The 25,693-nt window shown below is 45.1% G+C and overlaps 1 protein-coding gene across 1 annotated transcript in view; it reads right to left on the bottom strand.

Moving 5' to 3' along the window:
- Nucleotides 1-25,470, bottom strand: part of adarb2 (adenosine deaminase RNA specific B2 (inactive)) — a 173,066-nt gene extending 147,596 nt beyond the window's left edge. Inside the window, exon 1 of the mRNA XM_020645365.3 lies at nucleotides 24,820-25,470. Coding sequence (XP_020501021.1) covers nucleotides 24,820-24,922 — 103 coding nt within the window. The 5' untranslated portion in view covers nucleotides 24,923-25,470. The remainder of the gene's footprint in view (nucleotides 1-24,819) is intronic.
- Nucleotides 25,471-25,693: the final 223 nt, after the last annotated feature.

Below are 25,693 nucleotides of genomic sequence, written 5' to 3'. Positions count from 1 at the left end.
GCTGCAGAGTCTTTCTGTCCTTCTACTTCAGATTTTTCTCTCTGGGTACATCACAGCGTCTCCTGTGTTCCTCCCTTTCTTCTCCCTGACAATGAAATACAGTGACACCAATCTGGGGGGTCCCTCGACGCCAAAACACAGCTGTGTGGCTGTCCCACTTTCCTGCCATCCAACGGCCCCGCCTGCCAACACTTCTTCCATTTAGTTCTAGCAACAGCTCCACTTTCCCAAATGTTCCCCTTCCCTCCTCTCCTCCTCCCTCTCTCTCTCTATTCTCTCGCCTTCCGTCACTCACTTTACCGAAAGGATGGCAGCGTCAGAGATAAGGGCCAAACCAAAAAGTCAACATCCCCGTGAACATCTGTTCTGTATCGCGGCTTGCTCACTCGCTCTGTTGCTCCATTTTACGTTTGATTTCTCTGTCAGCATCAGGGGAAAGCCACTCGGAGATGCGAGCGTATGGCGTGCTACGAGGCTTCCGGAGCGCCCTTGTTGGATTAAAAATACAGCATATGTTTCAGACAGCACGTTGTGATGTTACAAAGAGAAGACATGCTCTCTGTTTAGGAAGTGAAGCAAACGCCTGACATGAACAGAACAAGAAGGTGTTTACTGGTGGAACAGCTTTCTTAGATGAACGGGGGGGGGGAGCATGACCGCACTCTGCTTTGAATTTAGATACAAACACTGATTCATTCTTTAGTCTCACCAGAGGGGTGAGAGGTTGGCATCAACACAAAAAAACATCCTTGGGATATGGATTAAAGGAGATTCCTGTTTTTTAATCCTTGGCACAGTTTCTCCATAAATGACGAACAGGTACAAATACTTTTGGAAGGACTCCAGTAGATCGCTGCAGAACGCAGAGACACAGGCTGTAATGGCTGCGACATTATCCTTAATGTTTTGGTCCCTGACAGGCTTAGGTTGTTATTGAGAGATAGACCTTATAGTGTTAAAGAGGAAGATGATTTTATTTAACCATCAGCAGCAGCTACATCGCTCACTTCCAAGCCTGACTGGAAGAATAAATAATCTGATCTTGAACATCTCCCTCTCTCTAAAACGAGCGCTGCTACCTAAAGGTCAACTACTGGACTCAACTGTGGATAAAGACCCTGACATGAAGCCATTTGTTTCTCTGCATGTCTGTCATTGTGGGGCGCTGGTGGTGCAGTGGTTAGCGCGCGCCCCATGTATGGAGGCTATAGTCTTCCAAGCGGGCGGCCTAGGTTCGAGTCCAGCCTGTAGCTCCTTTCCCGCATGTCATTCCCCTCTCTCTCTATCCCTGATTCCCGACTCTGTTCACTGTCTTATCTCAATTAAAGGCACAAAAATCCCAAAAATAAATCTTTAAAAAAATGTCTGTCATTGAGCTTCACCTGGCACAATACAGAAGTAAGTGCATGGCAGGCTGTCCACTTTCACTGGTAGTCAAAGTATCAGTAGAGATATCACTGTTCTTACAGAGACCTCCACATCCTCTGTTTGGTGAGTTTGAGCTTCTGCTCTCAGGCAGGAAATACAGATCAACAAAAAGCTAATTCCAACAGGTTGACTTGTTTTTTACAACTCAGGCCATCAATCGACTGAACTCCAACGATGACCCTGATGACTGATGACTTTGCTTGGTTTACATTCTCAGTCTTACCTGATGAACGCTAGTATTTATGTTTTTAACGTTGTTCACGCTGTTTCTATTGTCTGAGAGTCGCCGTGTCTCAACCAGAAGGTCAGGGATTTGATCCCCAGCTCCTGCTGCAACATGTCCGATGTTGCCTTGGCCATGACACTTAATCCCATTCATTCACCGCTGACTACTGGTGGTCTTACTACACAGCAGCCTCTACCATCAGTGTGTAAATGTGTAGGTGTGACCTGCGATGTAGAAGAGCTTTAAGTAGTCAGAAGATTAGATAACAAATATACAAGCTCAAGTCCATTTACCATTTGTCTGGGTCGATGTTCCTGTGTTTCTGTACGCTTCTGGTTTTCACCGGCTGCAAAACTAATTTCCCCTTTGGGACGATAAAGTTGGATTTCTATGTAGAATCAGATAATATAGATCGTGGCCGATGCATTTTGCCTTTTATGCTCCCCACATGGATTATTTTCCACACACAGTCCCAGCCTCCTGAAACACCGGAGGAAGTTATCACTTGGACTACAAAGTAACACCTAGGACAACTGGCAGACAAACAATAGATCCTACATAACTCTGCAGAACAAACAGCGAGCTGCAGAGTTTTAGATTGTTTTTTTTTTATCCTCTGTTAACTTGAGATCTAAATGCCCTCAATTAAATGGAAATAAATAATACATAACTAAGAAATTAAGTTTAAAGGTGAAGGAGGGGTTTGTGGCACTGATTTGTGATTGATTCAAAGTACTCAGTACAGCACACATAAGCCAAGTCCAGAAAGAAACCAAACTTCAGGTCTTTTCACTTTCTTTAACAGGAACACATTCTCTCCTCCTCCTCCTCCTCCTCCAGAGGGAGGTCAGAGGCCAGCAGCAGCTACCAAACAGCAGCCCCAGCCCTGGTTCAGATTCAGAGTCCTGTTCAAGGACGCCTGGCAGCACAGAGGGGAGCGTCTCTGCTCTCAAACCAGAGCAGCCAGAAAGCCCACAAATGTCCCCACAAAGCCGAGCCGTTGTCTGGATAATCCCACCTGCCTTTCAAGCAGTTAGCCATCCATGTCAGCGAGCGTGTACCCTGCAGTGCCGCCGGGTACCTGGTGTGCTGCCTCGTCTCCAGGGCTGCTTGTGAAGGAGCGTGAAAAGAGTCCGGAGAGGGTCCGCGGGGGACGGGGGGAGGAAAGTGGAGCAGAGCTGGGATGCACATGGAGGAGAATGGATGGAAAATGGAGGTGATTCCCAGGAAACTGTGTGTTCATGTGAAGGAGGAAAAGAGGAGAGGAAACGAGTAAATGGCAGTGTGTGTGTGTGTGTGTGTGTGTGTGGCAGTCAAGACAGCTGTCAGGAGCGGTGTGTGTCCCCAAACCAGAGGTCAGCGGCAGGTATCACGCCTGAAGGTAAACTCAGAAAAAACACCTGCGAACGATCCGGAGCGGTGAGGGGGAGAGAGGATGATTGAGCAGAGGGAGAGAGGAGGGGTTAAGCACCGGGGTGAAGAGCTCTCTGAGTTTAGAGAGCGACAGTTTGATGGATGAAGACGAGGGCCGGAGGAGAGGAACTGAAGGGACGAGTGGAGCTCACGGCGAGTGTGAAGGGGCCAAAGGAGACTTTTTATGTTGTTCCTTAGATCATCACACACGTTTGCATCCTTCCTGGTTCTGATTCAACTATTGAACTTGTCGATCTGTTTCCGACAAAAGAGTGAACACATTAATAACCCTCTACACCAGAAAAGTGCAAAAGAGCACCCAGGAGCTCGCCTCATTCTCAACGGGAAAATGCTAAATGGCCTTCTGACATCTTAAAGTGCTTTCACATCACAGGTAACACCTTCACATTCACACACTGATGAAAGAGGCGGCTTGCAAGTGACTCTGAATGGAGGTGATGTTTCGAACGTGTGTGAAGGTGGCTGCTGCACTCTCCGTAACGATGGCATGTTTGTCAGCTTTTTAAACTGGTTTATTGGTCACACCAGTATAGAAGGACGCAACCAACTTTTTACATGAAAAAAAAAGGTATTAATAGTGCGTACTATGCACCAGATTTTACCATAGAACCGTGCCGTATCTTGTGGTGTCAGGTCGTGTTGTAACGCATCGAATCGTACCGGGTCTAGAAAATCCTACTGACGATGTAGATGGTTTTTCAACATCTGTAAATGTTTAAAGCTAACACTAATGAAGCTCATCATATTAAGCATATAGTCCATTTACTTTTGTCATTTCTTGCTCTAATGTTACTTTGTCTGCTAGCACCATGCAGTTCTTGATTCCTGGTTTTATAATCTACATTCTTCGTTGTGCAGCGTACTTCAGAGGAAACTGTCCCAAAGAAGATTTGATTCCTGCTGATATGAGTTCATGCTTTTGGGTTAAATAATCAGTGCATGAACTTGCATACTCATTGACATCCATCCAGCGTTCAAGGTAGAATCAGACACATTTCTGTAACCTGCATTGTTGTTGGAATAAGTCTGTTTGTTTTGAGTTTTTAAGGCGGGCCTGGACGTGTCCCACCTTCTCAGTGTCCGTGCAAACAGCACTCAGAGAGGGAGAGAGGAAGCAGCCTGTGTTCTTCTCAGGGTCCACTGAGTGCAATTACAGAGAACAATAGAGGCAGCGTGGTGCTAGCTGACTGTGCTAAACACTGCTGCTCTCTGACACACGAGGAGGCCGACTGCCTGAGCCGAATCAAGACAAGAATCCACCACTGGCTCCTTTTGTTCCTGTGTGTTGTCTCTCTGCGTACGAGTCGGAGCTGCAGCCAGGAAACGAGGAGGATGGAGGGATTATGTTTGGCTGATTTGAGGCCAATTGCTGGTTTCATCGGGGCGTCAGATGACAGAGGAGGAGGATGTCAGAGCGATGTGAGTGTCAGTGATTATTACAGGGTTGGGGTGGTGTAGCTTCTTCGTGCTGGGTCTCAGTGTGAACATGACACACACACACACACACACACACACACACACACACACACACACACACACACACACACACACACACACACACACACACACAGCCTGGCGTTTCAGCTTCAGAGTGGGAGTAGTGGGTCTGTGGCGATGCCTGTGGTCCTCTGTGAAAGTCTGCTGCTGTTGTGACAGAGTGTCATAATTAACACTCAGAAACAAGTGTAACTGCTGAACATGCTGCTCACTCAGCTCAGCACACAGAGCTGCTGCTCTCCTCCGTTTTTTGTCTTTCAGGTTTGATGCAGCTTGTTAGAGCATCCAGGATGTGACAGAAATCTGTGTGGACACATTCATGGTTAGGCTCAGTCTCTTTCACGTTAGAGCAGCTTTTCCTGACATTTTAAATTATGAATCTTAAAGACACAGTCAGAAGCTTTTTCCTAAATAATAAAAGACAGACTTCTCCTAAAGTGAAGCTGCTCCATCGTCCCAGTGATTGGACGAGATTCAAACCGGTGAATATAACGGACGTGGACGTAGCAGCAAAGAAGAGAAAATATAATCAGAGTGAGGAGAAACACCAAGTGGATAAAGCTCGTTCTAAAACGAGGGTGAACCTTGTGTTGTCTTTTACCCGTGGACGAGGAGTTGGTCTACTTCCTGTTGGACAGGCAGGTGACAAACACCGGCCGTTAGCTTGTGCTAGCGTGCGTTAGCTTGCAGTTTAGGTACAAGCAGTGAACATACCAGCTGTCTAGTGATGTTATTCTAAATATTTTTGCACCTTTAAGTCACTGAAATCCAGAAATGTGGAAGCTTTAAAATACTGGAAGCTCCTTTGAAGATTTTTTAAATATAAATCTTTAAAGCAAGTTTTCAAGGTCTAAGTGTTTTGAGGTAAAACCTGATCACAGTCCCTCTTTAACTTCTCATTAAACAACACGCTGATGTTTTCCTCCCATTGTTACCGTGATTACAGCTCAATAAGGCCGTGAAGGGAGCGTAGATAATATCACATCATCACTATGTGAAAACTATCAGGAGCGCTGTGATGATGGTAATAAAGATGGATATTAGTGCATAACGACTTGAAGGAGGGGGAGAGTAGACAGCGAAGCAACGCCGGCTCCCATTCTCTCAACTTTAATGAAATGACTTGTGACAGCGCGGAGTGAGGGCATATCTGCTGCTCCACTTGACTCCCGTCATTAGGCTGTGTTAGTGCCAGGCTACACCCGCTTTATATGAGGTTTTTTATAGAAGATAATACCAGCTGGTAAACATAAGACAACTGAGGGGGGCATCAAGTCGAGTCCGAGGCTCCAGGATGAAGACTTTGCTGTGCTCACTGTGTGTGTGTGTGTGTGTGTGTGTGTGCGTGCGTGCGTGCGTGCGTGCGTGCGTGCGTGCGGGGGGGGGGTTCATGATTTTAAGCTCACAGGAATATAAAAAGTGTTGTCCTTGATTTAATTTGATAACTCAGCAATGGCATGTTATTAATGTTATTAATAACTGTGTGTGTGTTAGCAGGTACGCGTGTGTGTGTTAGCAGGTACGCGTGTGTGTTAGCAGGTACGCGTGTGTGTTAGCGGGTACACGCGTGTGTGTTAGCGGGTACGCGCGTGTGTTAGCAGGTACGCGCGTGTGTGTTAGCAGGTACGCGTGTGTGTTAGCAGGTACGCGTGTGTGTTAGCGGGTACACGCGTGTGTGTTAGCGGGTACACGCGTGTGTTAGCAGGTACACGTGTGTGTGTTAGCAGGTACATGCGTGTGTGTTTGCAGGTATGCATGTGTGTGTGTGTTAGCAGGTACACGCGTGTGTTAGCAGGTACACGTGTGTGTTTGCAGGTATGCGTGTGTGTGTGTGTTAGCAGGTAAGCGTGTGTTTGTATGTTTGTGTGTTAGCAGGTATGAGTATGTTTGTTTGCAGGTATGCGTGTGTGTGTTAGCAGGTACATGCGTGTGTGTTTGCAGGTAAGCGTGTGTTTGTGTGTTAGCAGGTATGAGTATGTTTGTTTGCAGGTATGCGTGTGTGTGTGTGTGTGTTTGTTAGCAGGTATGCGTGTGTGTAAGTGTGATCCACCTTCTGCCTGAGACACCTCCTCAGTCTTTTCATGAGCTTAACAAAGAGGTAAGGAAAGTACAACATGTCAAAGTAACTGCCTGCTAAGTCTGCTGCCAATTAAAAAAAAGGCCTAATTATAACGTGTGTGCGCCTCAAACAGCCACTCAGGTGTGACGCCCGGCTGTCAGGTGTAAACAAGGCTCACAGTCGCACAGGAAGGAGGAATCAATCGACATCTGTTCATTTATCTCAGGCAGGAGACCAAATTGAAAAATGGATTGCTCGACGTGCAGGATCTGCGTTGTGATCAAGGAGCGATGCGTCTCAGCACCTGCTCAGGGCGATAATGGGCCTCACTGCAGTTTGGCCAATAAGGATCAGATTAACATCTTGGCGAGAGAGTCGCTCGAAAACAAGCAGGTGTGAGGAGGACTTCAGTCTGGACGCTTCTGATCTGATGAGGAGCAGGGACGGCTCTGACACACAAATACTGAAGAATAAAGTTGAACTCAGATCTAGCTCAGTCCATGTACCCAGATACATTTATAACATGAACCTCTAAACGTTTGACACAAAGTTTCAACCTGAAGGGTATTTGAAATGCATTCTCCCCCCGCCCCCCCCCTCTCTAGAGTCCATGCTCATGCAGGTCACCATGTGGTGGACTCTGAAGCTTCAGTGTTTATCCAGCTCTGCATGGGTCTGTAAACCTTTCTGTGTTCTAACCTCTCTCCATTTTTCAAAAGCATCTCCAATATTGATCCTAGTTTGAGCACGTTTCTGCTCGTGGAGCTTATTAGAAACATGCAGAGGCTTTTTAGGTCGGGTACAATCACTTCTATCTGAACCACTTCTCTTGACCGCTTCCATCACTGCAACACCTGTTGACCTGATAACTGCTCTCATATCTGACAAACCGGGGGGCGTCCAAAACGGCCGTTTGGGGGTGTCTTAAAAGCGCCTACCTTCTCTGGTCCAAACAAATCCAGAGCATTCAGGAGCAGAATCTAAAGTTAGAAGGAGGACATACTGGCTGCTGCATTGTTGTCAGAGAAGCCAGCACTTCAACATAGCATGTTTCCTTAATGTCTGATCAGATAGTAAGATACCTTTATCATCTCACTCAGTACACATCTTACTGATTGGACTTTAAGCTTTTATTATCTTGAAAAGGGGGGGGGACTACGTCAGGCTTATTTCTGCTTCATTCATAACATAATCCTTTTTTCTTCATTACAGGCTGCAGCTGGAACACTCTCCCCTCTGGGATCATTAAAGTTTCATGTTATTTGATCTTATCTGAACAGGTGATGTTGGCTCAGTAAAGTGTCTCGTGTTCAGAAGGTAAATTGTGGCTCGCAGCAGAGCGGCGGTCTTCATTAGACAATGACTGTATTCAGCGTGACTCAGGCTGCTTCTCGACTGAAGCCAGACTAATGATAATGCTCTCTGCCGTGTGAACAAAGAGTCGATCAGCGAGCCCCCTGACTCGTTACATAACACCGAGTCACAGCCTGCGGGGTCGACGACATAATCTGTTTGTGCGTTTGCTGCGTTCAGAATATTACTGTGAAGCACTTTGTAAAGCACTTCATATGCTCTTTTATTTCACTTCAAAGAACAAACTGGACGAGGTTGTTGAACAAGGCAGCGAGATAACTGGGAAGCAAATGTGCAACCTGACAGACTGGTACACATTGAATTTAGCCAACAAGACTACAGCAGACCCTTTGCACCCCCTTTTGGTTTGAGTATGGACTCTTGACTCCAGGGCACAGGTACAGTAGGACCAGGATGAGGACTAACAGAGGCATCACATCCTTTGTACCCCGCAGGATTCAGCTTCTCAACAAGCTCTGATCATGAGGATGAACTCTGCACTCTGCACTTTATTTAACTTGCGACTGAAATCCCTCATTTAATCATGTGCTGTCCTGTTTGTTTGTATTGTGTTTTTAGTGTCTCGATGAAAGGTAAATTCCCTCCCAGGGGCAGTAAAGGTTTCATTCAGTCAAGGATGAATCACTTTGCAAGAAGGTCCTCTTCTTTGTGGATTTATGATCATGAATATAACGACGTGATATCATCTGCATGAATCATTTGTAATGAACAACAGGAAAGAAGAGAGCATTGATTTAATTTCATTCATGCTTGCACACCCTGCAGCTAATGTATCCTCTACACTCTCTGAACCTTGAACTCTGAAACAGAGCTACAATTAGCCAAGGTTTTCTGGCTGTGTATTTGAAACCTGTTTTGTTTTTTTACTGCATCAAACGGTCCTCTGAGACAAATCTTCAACGTCATGACTCAAAAAAACAGAAGCTTCCTTTGCAAGAAGCAGAGCGCTCCAGATATAAGCTTCCATGTTTTAACCCTTTAAATGGTTGACTAGTTTCATCGAGGTAACTCGTCACTGAATGAGACAAACATCTGTGTAAAAACCTGAGGGTGAGTTTTAAGTCAAAGAACGTCATCCTGCAGCCTCACCTTCCTCCTCGTGTCACTGCAGTAACTCTCTCAGTACTCTGTGTACCATGTATAAATATACTGTAAACTCTGGAAGTGATCCTGACCCTGACTCCGCTCCCCGTGGCGCTCTCAGTTTGTTCAGACCGGCCCCGGTGCTGAGCGGCCACGCAGAGTAAACACGGCTCAGCTCGCCTCTGTGTGTGGGCAGTTTGTCATCGCTGTGACTTCAGGGCTATCTAAATATGAGCGAGCCGCCGCGCTCATCATCACATTCATCCTCAGCAGGGTGAGAGATGGACGACCCGGCAGTCCACCAGGTCATGAGTTATCACCCAGCGGGGGCCAGCGGTTCACGCACAGGTCGAAGGAACATTTGTCTTCAGGCAAGTACGCCTGTCTGTTTAAAACACACACACACACACACACACACACACACACACACACACACACACACACACACACACACACACACACACACACACACACACACACACACACACACACACACACACACACACACACACACACACACACACACGAGGATGGCTCCCTGCGTTCATTATTTAACTGGATTCTGACCGGGTTTTAGTTTCTGTGTCCTGAAGAGTTTACACACTTCTCGTCCTTTTTCATCAACGCTGTAATAAATATACTCTGAGTTATCTCATCCTAATGCCACACTTAAAACCCTCAACGAAGTGATGTGTGTGAAATGATTCTTTAAGGGGACGTTTGTTGAAGTTTGTTTTAATCGGTAGAGCAGCACAAACAGATCAACAACGGACGAGTTTCTGCACAAGGCCTCATCACCCTAAAATCCTGAACTATGATTGGCTACCTGGTCAAAGGCGGGACTTCTGTTTAAATCACCTTTCTGGGCTTCTTTCTGCTTTATTTTGGTTTTCTTAGAACTTTAAATTGTGACTTTGGAGAAACGTCTTCTTCATGTGATACTTAAATAAAGTGTCTAGATGTTTTTATTTCTCTTATCTATTTTTATACTTTTACTTTTTGTAGAGCTGACTCAGCATGCACAAATAATCCCGATGTACCTGCTACCTGTGCAAACAACAATAACCATCTCATCTAAATTTATGATGCAATAATGTTTTATGTGTGAAGTTATCCCAAGAAGGTTTTTTTTGCTCTTGAATATTTTCAGCTGCCTCTTTTATAAGGTCTTCTTTATTATTCTTTTTGCTGAAAGAACTTTCATCATGCAATAACGATAAAGTCACTGTACTCCAAAGAAGTCTGAAATTAATATCTAAGTAACACTCCGCTTTAATTGTGAATCAAATATCCTCACTGACAATAAGATTAGTAAATCCTTATGTGTTAGTTAATGTAACATACCAACCAATTTAAGCACAGACCACCACTCTGTGAGCTCTGCGGTCTCCACATCTGCTTCAGATTTCAGTTGTAGTACTTGTAAACGGTCTTGGTCTCAAGACCAGGACTCTGGATTTTAAAATCAAGACCGATCAAGACCACCACTGAAAAACTATTTTTCCAAGTCATTCCTGTGATTAGAAGGAAAACGCCTCTTTGTAAAAGAACAAAGAACTTCAATTCATTTGTAGTTTGATTTTTATCTCCCGGTTACGGCCGCAACCTTCCCGTTGTTATGGTCTAATTTAGTGAACCGCCCCCTAAACACAAGATGATGATATTTATGGTCTTGGTCTTGACTCGGTCTCGATCCCTAAATGTCTTGGTCTTGTCTCCGTCATGGAGCACTCTGGTCTCAGGTATGTCTTGGTTTACTGCCGACCGTGCTGAGAGGATTTTAAACTGTGGAACCACAGCGCCCTCTGCTGGACACACACGACAATAAGAGAGTTTCTTTAACACTCGGAGCTTTGTTCTCTGCAACATATTCCTCATTACTGATGTTTGTGAAAAGCCGTGTCGACCAATAAGATCACAGACTAATGTATCAGTCCAATTCGAGGACTAACATTTTTTTTTATTTTGCATCAAATGAACCAAAATTGGGCTCAAACAAAAAAAGGCAAAACTCTTGATTCTTGTTTGCTGCTATTCCTGAAACAAAAAGGCGCCTGAAGTCCACCATCGCTCGCTGTGTGATAAAGTCTGCCTGAGTTATCTGAAGTCTCCTTCGTCGGCCATGTTGGCGTTTTCATTGTCCGCTCTGACAGGAAGTGTAAACTCTCCGGAAACAGGTGCCAAGAAGATAATAGCACCTGCAGCTCAGACAGGTCGCCACGACGACCTGAGGGCCACTTTTCTATTTTTGTGTCTTTGAGACTGCGTGTATGTGTGTGTGTTTCAAATGTTTCTCCCTCCGTGCCTGATTTCTCCTCCAAGCTGGAGGAGTCTGCTCACGCTCACGGCCGTGCGCTCCTCTCCTTATCCAGCCGATGGTCCTTTCAAATTAAAATGAAGCTCCATCACACTAATAGCGGGAGCGGAGAACAAAGCGCCGGCTCTCTGCAGTCAGCAGGAATAGCAGGAGGATTATCACCGCTATCGTCAGGGCTATTATCATTAAACTCAGTCACCACGGTGCTGCAGAGCGACGGCCACACTCACTTTACTGCAGACTCAGATCTGCTGCGCTGCATACAGAGCAACAGATGAGCCGTTTGTTTGCTTTTATTGACTGCCACGCTTTTTTTGGATTTTTGCAAAAAGACTGACCCTGATTTAGTATGTTCAATGTTTTACACACTTGCAGGAAGTCCTATGCTGAAAAACAAAACCCTGTGTGGACTGTTGTGTCCATTTCAGACCCTTGAGGTACTGCCAGTGTTGCCAGATGTACGATAACAATCGTATTTGTACCATAATTTTGCCCTCTGTTTGATCAATAATTGCAGAAAAGGCCAAATGTACGATAATTTGGCAATTTCAATTTCTCCATAAACCAAACTTTATATGTGATTTGAGAGCAACCAATCACATCAGCATGACTGAGACAGCCATCACATATGCACCATTCAGCACCTAACCAGCACGTCTGCCACTCTGCTGCCAGGATGTAACTGCCAATCAGATCATCACCTGATGCCCTGCTAACGCCTGTGGTACATTTTGTCATACAGACTGAAGAAAAATGCATGTTACAACAACATAAGATGCTATGCTACTAACTCAGCTACACAGCGGCTGGAGGCGGAGCAGTGTGCAAACAATTTAGCCTACACTTAAAAAGTTTTTCTTTGTTTGTTTATTTAAATTAATGTGGTGTGCAGGGCATAGTGTTGCCATTAAGTGCGGTATTTAGGACCCGTCTTGTTTTTTCAAATATGTATGATAGTTTTAAGTAAAATACGATAATTTTAAAGCAGCAGTACGATATTGTTGTATTTTCCATCTGGCAACACTGGGTACTGCAGGTTTTAAAGAAACAAGAAGTGGACAAGATGTCAGTACAGCGTTACATTGTCGCCCTGACTTGTATGATATAATTATCGATTAGGGTTGTCAAAATGATGCCTTGTGACTTTTACATCCCACATTTTTAAAACAATAACGTCTCTTTAATTTGAATGATTCAGAGCGCTGAAAAGTACCAGGAGGTGACACTCATTGTCGAAATTATAAACACGTCTGCAACATTTGGTTACCGGTATAAAGAAGCAAACAAGATCCGCACGCCAACGAGCTCCCGTTAAAAAGGTTTATTGACCGGTGACGTTTTCATCCAACATGGTAGTGCCGCACACTATGCCAATGTTCGTTTCAAATACGCAGCGAGTCTATTTTTTTCAACGGAGTACGCTGCAGGCACAGGTCAAGATGGACAGAAAAGAACGACCCAGACAGGAAGTCAGACATTGAAACGCACAGAGCATCCGGTCAATTTCAAAATAAAACACCATATAAAGACTCACCATCGTATGTTTCATGATTTTATCAACATTACGTCAAAACAGGCTGAACAACAAATCATCTTCAGAAAGACAAAGCAACATGTTGTTTGGCTACACTCACATTTCAGAAACGCACACTGGCTGACGGAGCAAAACTGTGGTGCTGACTTAACTGTGTATTCAGGTCAATAAAAATGAAAGTGGCATCTGAGACTGATAACTTGATCATAGCATGCAGCAGTGGAAACCTTTCTCGGCCCCCCAGGTGGATCATGTTCATTGGAAATCATCCCTCAAATATCTAATTTCATCAGTTTACATGACGAGCAGATACTGGATTATGAAGGTTATTTGTGTTTCCATCATTAAAGGAAACAAAGTGAAGGTGAACAACGCAGATGTCAGGTCGTCTTTTCAGAGGAATCCCTCTTTAGGTGACTACGTTTGGAAAGGTTGTTATAAAGATTCATCGTCTCTCTCTCTCTCTCTCTCTCTCTCTCTCTCTCTCTCTTTGTCCTTTACAAGGAAACGTTAGCAGCCTGAGGTCCTGAGCACCCTTCACCCTTCAACGACAGATCCAGCCCCAAAGCACCAGAGAGGAGGAGGAGGGGGAGGATGTCAGGGATAAAATTCTCCATCATGCCAGAGCCCATCCAAGCAGACCAGTGCCAAAGCACCATGTGTGTACAAACAATTCAACTGAATCCAACTCTATGTATACTCAGGCCTTATCTGGACGAAGCCAAACACACCCTGAGCTATCAGAGGCAATGGATGAGTGATTGGGACTCTCAGTTTTTCGGCGAATGCAAACACATCTATTACGCTCCAGCACTCCAAGCTGTACAAATCAAAATCAGGCAGCAAGGAGGAAAAATAAACACCACGCCGTGTGACTGTTAAGAAACTTGGAAAACAGGACTCACACATATATCGTAAACGGATCAGCCCGAAAGGTATAAAAACTCCAGCTCGCCCATCGCCGTTCGACTCCGAGAGCAGACAGAGTTAATGCAGGCAAAGATTTATTTAAAAAAAAAAAGAAAAACCTTTAAAAAGGATTTGCAAGATAAGCCTGTCGGTGTCTCCTCGAAGGAGCCCCTAAAGGATGCGAGAATCGATGGATGAGAGCGGATTTAGTGCGGGGCGAAGAGGAGGGAAAACTGTTATTTAATGCAGCATGTGAGCAGAATGAGGAAGCAGGCAGGACGCTCACATGTGTGTGTGTGCAGCTCATCACTATCAGTGCACTAATCTGCCATTAAGCGCTTCCATCAGCCGCATGGATCTAATGTGTGCAGGATGAAATGTTTATTTACTACCAGTCATCAGCGGCCGTCAGATGTATTTACATTATGCAGAGGACGAGGGGGGGGGGGCTCTTGACCCCTTGTGAGGTTTAGATCCCAGAGTCTGTGTAGAGCTCCTTAATGGATCATTCTTACTACTTATTACACAATGCTGTGGTCCTGTGGGGGTTACGTTACATCACTGTGTGGTCATTTACAAACAGATAAAAAGGTACAGTCGACCGTGCTATGAGCCCCACCTCCAAAGAAACTAATTAAAGTTCCAATCGGAGGTCAAAGGGCGATCCTATCCCGCCCATCTCTGCATTAATCCACACAGCAATGTGTGGTACGGAGACTTGTAGGAAGAGAAATTGTTAGTCATGCAGCAGTGTAGGGCTGGGCGATATGAACCAAAACTCATATCTTGATATTGATTAGCTGAATGGCGATACTGGATATATTTAGATATGTATTTTATTAACAGTGAAAACACATGGAAAATAAACTACCTGTTTGTGAATTTAAAAAGTAATATGATAAAATAAAAATGTTCCTTAAATACAATAAAAGAGAGAGAGAGGAGGAGCAGGGTGAAGAGGGACAGACAGTCAGTCATCATCATTGAGGTGAGAAAAAGGTGACCTGGCACCTCTGTAACATTATTTTAATGCAACATAAACTATATCCATATTAACAATATCGTCTTACCCTATATCTTGTTATATATCTTAAAAACTCGATATATTTCCCAGTGCATCGGTATCTGCCGACATCAGACATCTACAATTGACGTGTCATGAACTGATGACAGTAGCTGTTTTTTTTGGTTTGTTAGGGGGGTGGGGGGGGCTTTTTTGTGCCTGTAATGTAGAGATAGGACAGTAGATAGAGTTGTAAATCAGAGAGAGAGAGAGAGTGGGGAATGACATGCGGGAAAGGAGCCACAAGTTGAATTAAAATCTGGGCCGCCCGTTATGAGGACTACAGCCTCTATACATGGGGGGCGCGCACTAACCACTGCGCCACCAGCGCCCCAGTACCTTATGTTTATCTGTTGTACCAAATCAATTTAATGCTGACATGTAGATTCAGAGAAGACGTGTTTCTTCTAGCACCTGTTGAACAAACTCGGACTTGTTTTCATCGTCAAAACAAACTAACATGTCTATATAATAATGTCTTTCTGAAGATCCTTCTGATTGAACCAAAGCTAGAACGTAAAAACACACACCTCCATCAAACGTGTGAAATGTGCACAAGGTGAGTGGGAAAGCTCTGATCGTTCACATCAGCTCATTTATTTAAATATTTTGTTTCCTGTATATGCTATATGTGTTGTGCTGCGCTCTCAGCAGGAGGGTAACAACCCTTCAGAACTTGGAGCTAACTCGTCGCTATGTGCACACCTGCTCCCTCGGTGCTGACGGAGCAAAAAGGGAAGGCGCTCCTCCAGCTGCTCAGATTCATATTAATGACCCAAAAAAAGATCCATCACGGTATGGACAGCGGTTATTAGAATGATTGAGTATCCACTCCAGCCCGAGGAGTGCGGACCACGTCAAGGTTGCGACAAGTTTTCTGAGAAAAAAAGAAAAAGGAGACTCTCTGCAGTGTGTATGACGCGCCCGCCCGGTGCCCGCCCGCTGAAATGAACTCGTCTGGAGGTTGTTAAGGTGTCGGATACTCGGCGACCTCCGGAGAGAGCCCTCATGAGAGGCCCCTCTTGTAAAACGCTCCATCTTATTAATGGAAATAAATGCTGTTAGCGCCCCCCCCCTCTTCCCCGCCCCCACTTCAGCAGTAAGACGTGTCTATTCTGGGCTAAAGTCCCCTTCATTAACGTTATCTCTAATAGGCACCCACAGTCTGATGGCGAGAGGAGGGACAGCGAGTGCTTAAGCCGCTTCATCCAATTTCATTATTCCGTATGAGGCGGGTATCGGTGCTAACTTTGCCGTGTCAGCACCGGTGGACGAGGTGGCGGTGGCTTCGTGTGACATCAGAGTGGAGGATTAAGTCTCAGATGTGTTTGTGATTTTTTAATTTTCCAAACTGCAGCGAACACATCTCACGGCCGACCTGCTGACTGCGTTTGTGAAACGGCGTAAAGAAAAAAAGAAGAAAAAAAAAGGAGCTCTCACACTTCTGTAGCTATTTTCTGCTCATGAAATATGTCCCTTCTTCTCACAGTCGCAGCTAGCGTGCTGTGAATACGCACAAGCACACCGGAGGACAACAATAACAGAGTGTGTGTGAGTGTGTGTGTGTGTGTGAGAGAGAAAATGAAGCAGGAGAGAGGAGAAGAGAGAGAGAGACATGATGATGAAGAAGAAAAGTGTGAAACTGCAGAGCGTCAAATGATCTGGCCTCTCTCCAGGCGTGATGACTCAGGGACGGCGGCACAGTTAGAGCTAATTAGGATCATAAACTGGAGAAATGTTTTGCCACCAGGATGTGTGGAGCGCTTCGGTGCCGCTGGCAGGACTTCACACTAGATGTAAGAGCTCGTAATAGAAGCACGCTCAAACAGTAACATTTAAAAAAAAAAAAAAACAAGAGCCGTCTGTTTTTGGAGACAGAAAGACGAGAGGGTTTGAGTCCTGCTCTCAGGATCTTATTTCATTTATTCAAATCAGAAGTACTTGGTTTTGTTTATTAGATCATTTGTCTCAAACATTTTGCTCACATTTGGCCAGATAGGTTTCAAGGTGTTCACCTCCCGGGTCACTTACTCACTTCACGTTCTCGTCCGAGGATTTTAAGGCTAAATGATGAATTTTAACACCTCTTCTAGATAATGTTTGATAAAAAGAACAATTTAATCTAACAACATTTACATTCAGAGTTAACAGAAAAGAGACGACAGATGATAGAATCATCATCAATATTTAAGGAATCCGGGTCAAAGATCTGACTTTTATTTACTGGATCAGAGAGCTGACGAGAGACAGGAAACGTTGGGAGGAGAGAGGAGGGGACGACATGCACCAAAAGGGTAGAGGTCGGATCTTGAACCCACAGCAGCTGCGATGCGGACGACAACCTCTGTACATGGGGCGCATGACACAACATGCTAGGCTATTGGTGCTCCCGATTTGAATCAAAAATAAATTCTTAGGCCGAAAAGAAAAATTACATTCTGATTGACTAAATTCCCAATGTTTCCTTTCTCTTATATATTTATTTTCTTGCCATATGTTAACGATTCAGAGCAGCGCAGTAATCTCAGAGACCCAACGATGAACTTTGAGAGGAAATTTATAAATTAGAAACATGATCACCTCGACATTTTTCAAAAACAACGCTGATAAAGTCAAAGGACAGAAAATGGATTAAAAAGATGTTTTGATGACTCCTTTCTAAAAATTTATTTTGAGGCATTTTGTGCCTTTGGAGAGATAGGACAGTGGATAGAGCCGGAAATCAGGGAGGGAGAGAGAGAGAGAGGAATGACATGTGGAAAAGGAGCCACAGGTGGGATTTGAACCTGGGCTGCCCACCTGGAGGACTACAGCCTTCATACATGGGGACCACCATTGTCCCTTAAGGACTTATTTTTGAGAGAGAATAAAACATTCTGAATCTTCTTGCTCGTCTTTCTGGCTTTAATCTGAATTCTGGACTTTAAATCTGAATTCAAAAAAAGAGGAAACAGTTTTGTATTAAACGCAAAAACTGCAGAATAAATAACCGTTATTTTATTTAGACGTGAGCCACGTTTGATGACGTTAACGGGGTTTACATGTTTAGTGAGGTCATCTAGTGTTGAAGGAAATGAGACTTATTCATTTGCTTTGAACCAAAAATATTGACTAAAAAAAAAAAAACAAATAACATGGATGAAGAAATGCACAACAGTTCACTCTCCGATTCAGTAATGATGCGTTCAATGACAGCCCGTCATCAAACCTCTGACTTTTTCTCTGGTCCTTAAAGTCAGCACTGCATCATCATAAACTTCCTCACGCCCTCGTTGACGACATCGTCCATGCTTGTGTTGCACCGTCAGACGCACAAACACACTGACAGTTTGCTGCTGAGTCGCCCGGTTACAGTTCACCGAAAACACACACACACCTTTAAAATACATACTCACATCAAACACAGCAACACAAACTGTTGAACTGTAACAGTCCCCACGTCTCCTCTGTTGAGGGATGATGTTGTTTTGTGTGTGTGTGTGTGAGCAACACAATTAAAATGTCTTGTTTTTTGTCGTCATGGCAACAAGTGCATCAAGTTATCCGTGCTGTGAGTAATAGTGTTTTCTCTCGTTCTGTGGGAGTTTAAACCAACACGCTGATGAAGTTAGGAGTCGCCTCCTGAATCTTTTCTGATCTGAATCTGGTGCTCGTGAGTCGTTTTCACCCGGCCGCTGAATTTATTTTCTCTCCGTGAACTTTAAGTACAATTCCTCACCGCCGAGCTCCCAAAAAAAGCCAAGAGGGACTATTACCAGATAATGACTAATTATGCTAATGTGCTAAAATTGTGCTATTCCTTCTCCATGGTCATTTTATCAGGTGGCCCTGAGAGAGCGCAGTCAGTAGTAATGACCTCGCCTCCCTGGGCGCTTAGAGGACGCTGTGTCCTAAACGGCCACCACCATCGCCGCCACCCTTAATCAGGAAGTGTGGGTAATATTCCCACAGCCATGCGTGCACACACGGAGGAGCGCGGCGCCGTCTCCGTCGGCACTGACCTTCATTAACCTCATAAATGCCAGCGGTGTTTCTGTCGCAGCTCTTAATGCGGTTATCAGCACAAACACAAACACACACACGTGATGGAAGAGTTTCAGGCTCAGACTGGAGCTTTACGTCTGTGAAATACACACACACACACACACACACACACACACACACACACACACACACACACACACACACACACACACACAGATACACACACACACAGATACACACACAGACACACACACACACACACACACACACACACACACACACAGACCTACACACACACACACACACACACACACATACACACACACACACACACACACACACACACACACACACACACAGACACACACAGACACACACACACACACACACACACACACAGACCTACACACACACGCACACACATACACACACACAGACCTACACACACACACACACACACATACACACACACACACACACACATACACACACACACACACACACACACACACACATATACACACACACACACACACACACACACACACACACACACACAGGCTCTGTATGTGACATTGGGCTGTCCCAGCATGGAGACACGCTCTGGTGATGACAACACACACACTTAAATGCACACCTGCTGTGAATAAACCTACATTACCAAAATGATGTCACAGGCAATCTGCAGAGCGAGCAGCGAGTGTGTTACATCCCGCCCTCCTTTTACAGGATTTTATTGACTGATAGTCGGAGTGTAAATCTCCACTGGTCCTGAGAAAACACTTCATTTACTTTCCAGGTGTCCAGGTGTTGATGAGCACCAAACACAGACAGGACGGACATTTTTAAATGTTAGATTAAAGATCATCTGGACGATAAATGAAGTCACAGATGAACTTCACAGCTCTCGCTCGCTGACCAGCAGCTCTATGACCAGCAGCTCGCTGACCAGCAGCTCTATGACCAGAAGCTCTATGACCAGCAGCTCGCTGACCAGAAGCTCTATGACCAGCAGCTCTATGACCAGCAGCTCTATGACCAGCAGCTCGCTGACCAGCAGCTCTATGACCAGAAGCTCTATGACCAGCAGCTCTATGACCAGCAGCTCTATGACCAGCAGCTCGCTGACCAGCAGCTCGCTGACCAGAAGCTCTATGACCAGAAGCTCTATGACCAGCAGCTCTATGACCAGCAGCTCGCTGACCAGAAGCTCTATGACCAGAAGCTCTATGACCAGCAGCTCTATGACCAGCAGCTCGCTGACCAGCAGCTCGCTGACCAGAAGCTCTATGACCAGAAGCTCTATGACCAGCAGCTCTATGACCAGCAGCTCGCTGACCAGAAGCTCTATGACCAGAAGCTCTATGACCAGCAGCTCTATGACCAGAAGCTCTATGACCAGCAGCTCTATGACCAGCAGCTCTATGACCAGCAGCTCTATGACCAGAAGCTCTATGACCAGCAGCTCTATGACCAGCAGCTCGCTGACCAGAAGCTCTATGACCAGAAGCTCTATGACCAGCAGCTCTATGACCAGCAGCTCGCTGACCAGCAGCTCGCTGACCAGAAGCTCTATGACCAGAAGCTCTATGACCAGCAGCTCGCTGACCAGCAGCTCGCTGACCAGAAGCTCTATGACCAGAAGCTCTATGACCAGCAGCTCTATGACCAGCAGCTCGCTGACCAGCAGCTCTATGACCAGCAGCTCTATGACCAGTAGCTCTACCTTCAGTGTTTGGACGATGTGTAGCTCCAGTGTTACTATGTCTCAGTGAGTTGAAGGAGGTGTTTGCACTGGTCAGATGTTTGTTGATGCTATGATTCCAGCTGTTGCAGATGACAGGAGGAACCTGTACTGCTTCAAAAAAATGATGAACGAGGCCTCCGATCCAAACTCCTGTTCTCTTTACTACCAGAACTTTACTTTGAATCCTGACTCAGTTGACAACACCGACGATGAACAGCTTCAGAGTAACTGAATTCAAATGACTAGTACACACAAAGCTTTCCAGATGTGTTTCTCAAGGCTGACTGCTCATTTTAGCTATAGGAGCTTTGAAGTGAACAAATGAACCTGCCAGTGACAAGACTGTCAATCAAAAAGCAGCAATTTACATCAGCGACGACACTACAAGTCTAGTTATCTCTAACGCACAACAACTAAGAGCAGCGTTTTTCCCTCTTAGCTGTCTTCTAACGTTTGCAAAATGATTCAAAATATGAGTAGAATTCTAATACAACAAATTAAAATTGTATTAAAATAAAGGTTTGTGCAGAGATTTGAAGAATCCTTGTGACAGACAGAAAAGGCAGCGAGGTGTCGAAATGGAAACACATTTTATATTTGATGCTCTTTAAAGGCTGAAAATACTTTAAAAAAAAAAAAACATTTACGAAACTAAGACAAAGCTTTTGTTCCTGAAGACTTGGTGCAGTACTTGACATTTTCACGACAAACACCGAGAGTTTTGTCATTTTAAATTCCTGGAAGTAGAAACAACCCTCTCTCATTGAACAGACTCAGACTGTGACGTGTTAAAAATTGTAAAAATCAGCTCGGCCTCCGCTCACCTCTTTCTCTGTTAGGAGAGTGAAGCAGATGAGACCGTGCAGCCGCAGCTTCCCCTCGCTCGTCCTCCTCCGTTTGTCAGAGAGTCAGAGCATCGACTCTCTCACCCTGCTAATGTCTCCTCCGCCGGCCGCCTCGAGAGCAAGAAGCCGCTGACCCTGATCCTCTGCTCTGCATTGCACCTCCTCCCTCTCCTCCTCTCACTTCCATCACAAACCAACAGCCCACACTCGACCCCTCTGCCGCCACCTCGCCGGGCCGAGAGCGTGAACGGTAATTGCTACATAAATTATGTTACACTCTGTGTTTTTCACATTTGTCCCCGGGCGCTCCTGATGATACGCTGATACGCTGAAGTGTACGCTCAGAGTACAGGCTGATAAGTGTGGCTGTAAAAGAATAATGTGAGTCTATAAATCTCTGCTCTGCTTATTTTTGTTCATAAAAAAAAAAAAAAAACACACTGGGGATAAAAGACGAGGAGTATGTGGTACATATGCCAGCGGAGAGTAGAGAAGGTCATGTTTGATTGACAGCTGGGGTTTTACAGACGCTGATACGTTCACTGAGATGTTCCTGTGCATTACAGGACTGTCAAACACCTCCAAATGGGTTTTATTTACAGCATCCCAGAGGGACATAAATCAGGAGGTTGTGATTAATTAAGAGGTCGATACACAGCATGTCCCTGAATCCTTCCAGGAGCGACGACACCGGCCAAACACAAATGTGCGGCGACAAAGCGGCGAGCTGACCGGAGCTCTGAAACACAGCTGCAGAGCTGAAGGAAGTGTGTGATTTCTGAGAATCCTGAGCCAAGGGTGACACGACATGTAGGCAAAAAAATAAAAAAATATTTCCCACTTTTAATCTTCTTCCTGCAGTTATTTGTTCTGCGATCTACAGCTGTGCTGAACGATCTCAAAGAGGAGTTTGGTGGGAAAAAATAAAAAAAGAAGAATGTGCTTACAGCCGTTTTTTAAATACGCACACCGGTCTGAGAGAGTCCATCTACCAATAATCTGCAGCCTTTTCAAGGGATTAGGCCCCAAATGCCATGCAATAATCCCTCTGTGACTTTCTGCCTGAAGGTCTGTAATAAAAATAATAGTGTGAAATCTCTAGATAGTAATCAGTTGGCATTTTAGATGAAGGATGATAATAACAAAACATGGGGGAGAAAAAAGAGCAATCTGGATTTGCAGAATTTCAGTTTCAAATCCTTCAATCAGAAAGTGTGCAGCTTAACAAAACATTTGCACATGTCGGAGGAGCTTCTTGAATCTCTTCCAGGAGTCAAAAGAGAAAGCAAAAGGATGGAAACATGCAGAGCAGCGTCGCCCTCCTCCTGCAGCCTGCAGAGGAGTCGGCGGCCTTCAGCACTTCCACAGACACACTTCATTTGCAGCCGGTCCCTGAACTGGCCCCTAATGTCTCCTGTTATCAGAATGAATCAGCGGCGTTGATAAATTAGCCGTTTGGAGAGCACGCTGCGAGAGGCCTGTCAGCTAATGTGCGCGCGTCTGTGTGGCTCTCATATGCAATGCTTAATGTTGTGGAACCGATTCTGTCGTTTCCATTATGTAAATACATTTGCCTCAGCACTATATTTTATGTATTGTCTCCCTTGTCTCAATTACTTGGGCTATTAAAAATCAGGAGGTTATGGTAATGAGGAGCAGTTGTCTGTTTGTACTTTGATGACAAGTGCAGAGTGTTTATGAAAGCTCGTTATGCATTCAATCGCAGACGGATACGTCAACACGCTCGCAGCGTTCATCCATATTCCACAATGCACCGGGGCGGCACAAACAGCGCCAACAGTCGTCTTTTCATCTCGTACACATATAGATAAATCAGTGCTGCTTTATCTACAGCGTCTCGGCTTTTACATGAAGGGAAATCAAAACGTTTGTGGCCTCCGAGGAGAGGAACTTCCTGTTAATAGCTCCAGAAATAATCCACTAAACTGAATCAAGGAAAAAGGCAGTGACGCTTTCCCCGATGTGTTTCTTCATCTTTTTTAAATCTTGATTTATTTTCCATCTCAAACAGAGGCAATAAAAAAAATTACCCACCAATGAGAAATTAATTCTAAAAGAGTACTACAAGTCAAAATGTTTTTTTTTAATATTCTAAAATAGTCATCTAATTCCCTCATGGTACGAGAGGTGGACCTGGGAGTGAGTGATTATTTCCTTTCAGTTAATGCATGAATGTGCAGCTGCAGATGACCCGTGTTCCTGCACAAAAGCACACTGAGCGTTTCCACCAGCAGCTCGGGGCAGCTTCTATTTCACCACGACTGCAGTGGAAATGTTGCTTTGTTATTCTGTGTGACTCGCTGTAAAAATCAGCAGGCTTTTCTTTTCTGATTAAAGATATAATTAACTGCTCTGCAGCGTTTTTTTAAACACTGTTTGACAAGACCGGTTCAATGAACTCGTAGTCATTAGAAACCGTTCTGTGCAGCCGGGCGAGGGGATTTGATAAATATGGCACATGTGGAAATAAATGCAGTAAATTAAATATTATTTTTGAGAACTAAACAAAAAATGCAATTTTTTTTTTAAACTTTTAAGGCCCTGAAATGTTTCTCAGAGTTTCAACATTCAGTGTATCTGAATTATTCCTCAGCAGAGTTTTAATGAGGTATAAAAAAAACCTTAAACATTAGAGAAGAGGAAAAATAAGCTCTGAGAAATGATGAAGAATAACAGGCTGAATATCAGGGTGTTAGTGAGCTGCAGGGCTGTAACATTTAAGTGCTTTGAAAAAACAATCTTACAGTGTGTGCAGAGCAATTGAGCCTCTTATTTAAAAATCTGAGCTGTCTTTTAAAAGCAGAATAAATAAATCAGTTTTAAAACACGGAGAAAATGTTTTAGCCGGAAGAAGTTAAAGAGGGTTTGGTGACAGCAGCGTGTCATTTCGGCTGTATTATAACCAGGTGCTAAAGAGGGGAAACAAACGGGTTTCTTATGATAAGCCTCAGTACAAACTTGTAGCAGAGAGAATGAGTCGCTCGTGTTGTCATTGTTCTCGTCACATCAGAAACAACGGAGGCTGTTTGAGGACAAAAGACGCAGCTACTAAACTTTCCAGAGAAAAAAAACCAATGCGTCATTTAAAAGCCAGCGACACAAACAAACTAACAAACACAGATCATTTCTCCGTCGAGGTAATTTATGTTTTAGAGCAGCACGAGGTGAAGCCGCGGCGGCTCGAGCAGCGCGAGCTCTTGCCTGCCGGGCTTGCCGCGCGCTCCGCTGCCCCGACAAGGTGCGCACGACCTCTGGAAGAAGAAGAGAGAAAAAGCAGAGAAGTGTAGGAAAGTTGTACCTTTTCTCTTGGATCGCCTCCTCCTCCTCCTCTTCAGCTTACACTTCACCTGTCCGCTCTGAGCCCCGGATGCGCGGCTGCTGTTTCCAAGTACGGATGCCATGAGCGCGGCGTGTGGAGCGCAGCGCGGAATAACTTGGACTCGGCGGATCGACTCCTCTTTGTACTTGACTCGGCTTCAGCCTCCGCTGCTCTCTGACAGCGCAGCGTCCTCGGGTTTGACGTAGACTCGGACTATATTTTAAGCTCTCCCTCCTTTTTTTATGACTCCAGAGCAGGAGGGGAGCGCGTCTCGCTGTTCTTATATCACCTCCTAAACTCCGGCTCTCCTGCAGCTCTCTCTCTCTCTCTCTCTCAAACACACACACACACACACACACACAAACACACACACACAAACACACACACAGACTGTTCGCAGCGCAGCACGGCGGCTCTCAGCAGCTCGGATCCCGGCGCGCTCGCTCCGCTGCCTGCTCTCCTCTCCGGCAGTTCTCCGCGCCTCTGCAGAAATTTTGGCATCAGACACTTTGAATCCAATCATGCAGGACGCCTATCTATTTGCTGCCGAGCTTTCTAATTAGGGTCCAATCGTGGCTGTCTGGGAGGTGTGACATCAGCAGCGACATCCACCAACTCACACCCCTTATTCACCCGCTGCTTTTTTAAATGTTTGCACTGTTTCCAATCCTTACACTTCTGTTACACACTGCAGGGTGAGTCTGTTCTCTTCCGCCCTCCACAGGGGGGTCAGGGGTCAGCAGCATGGTCAAGGGATTCTTGCTCCAGGGCACTTCAGCATCATCAGGGACTCAGATATGGATATCCTTGCTGGAGGAATGTTTCCATATTCACAATATGTCACCCTGCTGCA

The sequence above is a fragment of the Labrus bergylta genome, chromosome 20, assembly GCF_963930695.1.
Source record: "Labrus bergylta chromosome 20, fLabBer1.1, whole genome shotgun sequence".
Taxonomy (NCBI): domain Eukaryota; kingdom Metazoa; phylum Chordata; class Actinopteri; order Labriformes; family Labridae; genus Labrus; species Labrus bergylta.
This window is presented reverse-complemented; position numbering and strand designations above follow the sequence as displayed.